General features: G+C 30.5%; 1 protein-coding gene across 1 annotated transcript; it reads right to left on the reverse strand.

The window, feature by feature from the left end:
- Positions 1–371: 371 nt before the first annotated feature.
- LOC141677896 (auxin-responsive protein SAUR76-like) lies at positions 372–1,074 on the reverse strand. The gene has a single exon (XM_074484008.1). It carries the CDS (start codon positions 934–936, stop codon positions 547–549), a length of 390 nt encoding a protein of 129 aa, XP_074340109.1. The 5' UTR covers positions 937–1,074; the 3' UTR covers positions 372–546.
- Between the last annotated feature and the right edge of the window lie 1,593 nt (positions 1,075–2,667).

Consider the following 2,667-nt stretch of genomic DNA (forward strand, 5'->3'; position numbering starts at 1 on the left):
ATATAAAGTATAATTATATAATTCTTTTTTAATAAAAAATCTGATTAAAAATAAAATATTTAAACTTGTATTCAGTAAAAGAAATGTTTTAAAAAAATTATAAAACTATATTTTCAATTTATCTTAAAATTCGTGTTCGACATTCTCTTAAAAACTATAACAACAATAATGAGGGGCGAAGAGACTAAATTTTGGTACTAAATTTGGTACCTTTAACACTACTCTGGCAGAAAAAGCTATGATTGTAATTGCAAGGCCATCGTTCTTGGTTGGCGGGTAAAGTTGCTGGTTCGTCACGGAGGGTTATGGTGGTGCATAGCTAAAAATGAACATCTATCTAGCCTAGGTATATTAGACTTTTTAATTCGAAGTGAATAATCAACGATAAGAATTTTTTTTATAAATCCCGATCTCTGTTAACTTTATGAATCATGAATCTTTCATGTCGATACAATCAACAACAACTTTGAAATTATATCGTCTCACGAAAAGCAAATAATGTTTACTTCTCTTACAATTTCAAACACCGAAAAAAAGAAAAATATCTCAACAAGCATAAAACTCAACAAGTTCATCTAACGACTCAGGCTGTTGATCCGCATTCTGAAGCATCCACAGCAAATGTTCGAACAGCACAACTTCACAAGCAACCACAATTGTCTCATCATCAGTATCACTTCCACCCGAGCTCTCCGCCAGCTCTCTAAACACCGGGTGCTCGATTACTTCCGAGCTGATCAGGTACTTACGACGCGATTTTCCAACGAAAACAGGGAAGGCATCTTGTACTGGTGATGACATTTGTTCGAACTGTGAGTCCTCGTTTGAAAATTGGTTGATGGTGATGACTGCACTGTCTGAGCAGCTTAGTTTTCCGAATGAGTGCCATTTCTTTAGCACGGATTTTATTTTGGTTAATTTTCCGCCTTTCGCCATGAATGAGAGGAATGAGAGGTGTTTTGAGGGCTTTGCAAAGAAAGATGATGAAGGGTTGGTATATATAGGAGGAAAGTGTAGGAGAAAAAATGTTAAATGATCGAGTTTGATAAATATAGATGTGGGGTTTGAAAATTGTTTTATGGAGCTGGGGAATAATATAGCAGAGTTTTGAAAAGCCATACGCTCTTCTTGGGTTGATAATATTGGTCGAGAGTGTCCTTGTCAAACAAATATTAACAGAAATGCCATTAAGTGGCCATGTAACGACTTCATTTGTTTTACTGCATGACAGGCGAAACTCAAAATTTGGTGCTTAAATATGTATAGTTTTTCGGGATTTTCGGCGCACAACAATAAGATATTATTGTGTGATATTTTTTAATTATTCTTTGCATCATTAATAATAATGAACCTCGTATATTTAAAAAATACTCGGTAATAAAAATATGTCAACTCATTGAAGGTGCCTAGATTTAGTATATATATATATATAATATAATATACTAATTGACACACAATAGAAAAAACCGTAATTTTTGTTATATTTTAAAACTAAAAATATAATCACTTTCTTAATTAGTAGCGAAAAGAATGTACATATCTTTTCGCTCTGATTTTGGAGTAAAATATAGTATTAAGTAGGTTCCTTGTTTTCGTATCCATACTTTGATAAAATTGCATATTATGAAAAAAATCGAGCATCACAAACACATTTAAGCTGGGATAAGAATGAAAAATGATGATTATTGTCTGTTGAATAATAATACAAAGAATCTAGATTTGTATTGCCTGCCGTCCTCAAATTTAGCAAGTGCAAGACAGTTTACAAAGTTAGTGATACTGAGTCAAAATCCATTTTGATTTTGGGCCTTGCTTTTGAAAACCCAAGCACATCTGCACATGGCTTTGTTCATACTTTCTTTGACAAGTAAAGCTGAAAGGAGAAATGTAGACTTTCTTTTAAGCACCAAGTCCACAGTTGTAATTGATGTCAACAAAAAATAAATTTTAGGTTAAAAAAAATGTTTGGGTCAAAATATTCGTATAATATGCACGTACAACAGGCATGTATATATTTTTTGAAAAATTAATATGCGTGTTCATCATGCACATATAATATATATTTTGGACTGTTTAGTGTCTTACATTTCGGACAATGGACCTAACATATGAGATATTTTGATCATTGTATTTAATATTGAACATTTTTTTGCTAAATTTTTTTAGGGCGGTGCTAAATGCAGTAAAAATTTACACCATACACTAATTAGTAATTACTACTATATCCCTCATCAACCCTGCAAGCATTAAGTAGCAGTCAAACATTAAATAGTAGTCTTGTAATCTTGCAAGCATTAAATAGTCTGATAATCTTGTAATCTTGTGTCAACCAAAACTGATCAAATTGCATATATTTGTTAACCGAAATTGTCTTATTAACTAATATTTTTGATAAAATAATTGTTAACATGTAATTTAATGTAATACCATTACTTGAAAAAAATGAAAATACTATTCTTGAATTAAATATATTTATACTTAATTCAAATAATGAAAATTATTGTAAAATAAAAAATGAACATATAAAAGTAAGGTCACAAAATTTAGTAAACAATATTTGTAATCGGAATAAAATTATAAAAAAAATATTTATAGAAAGTAAAAATATATACTTACAAAAAAGAGAAAGCATGTAAAAAAGATTGAACTACCTTGGGTAGCTAAATT

Source organism: Apium graveolens, chromosome 8 (assembly GCF_009905375.1).
Source record: "Apium graveolens cultivar Ventura chromosome 8, ASM990537v1, whole genome shotgun sequence".
In the NCBI taxonomy this organism is placed as follows: Eukaryota; Viridiplantae; Streptophyta; class Magnoliopsida; order Apiales; family Apiaceae; genus Apium; species Apium graveolens.

What these genes read in the sequence shown, in the direction of transcription:
- LOC141677896 (XM_074484008.1), bottom strand. Translation starts at nt 936, where the DNA reads ATGGCGAAAGGCGGAAAATTAACCAAAATAAAATCCGTGCTAAAGAAA.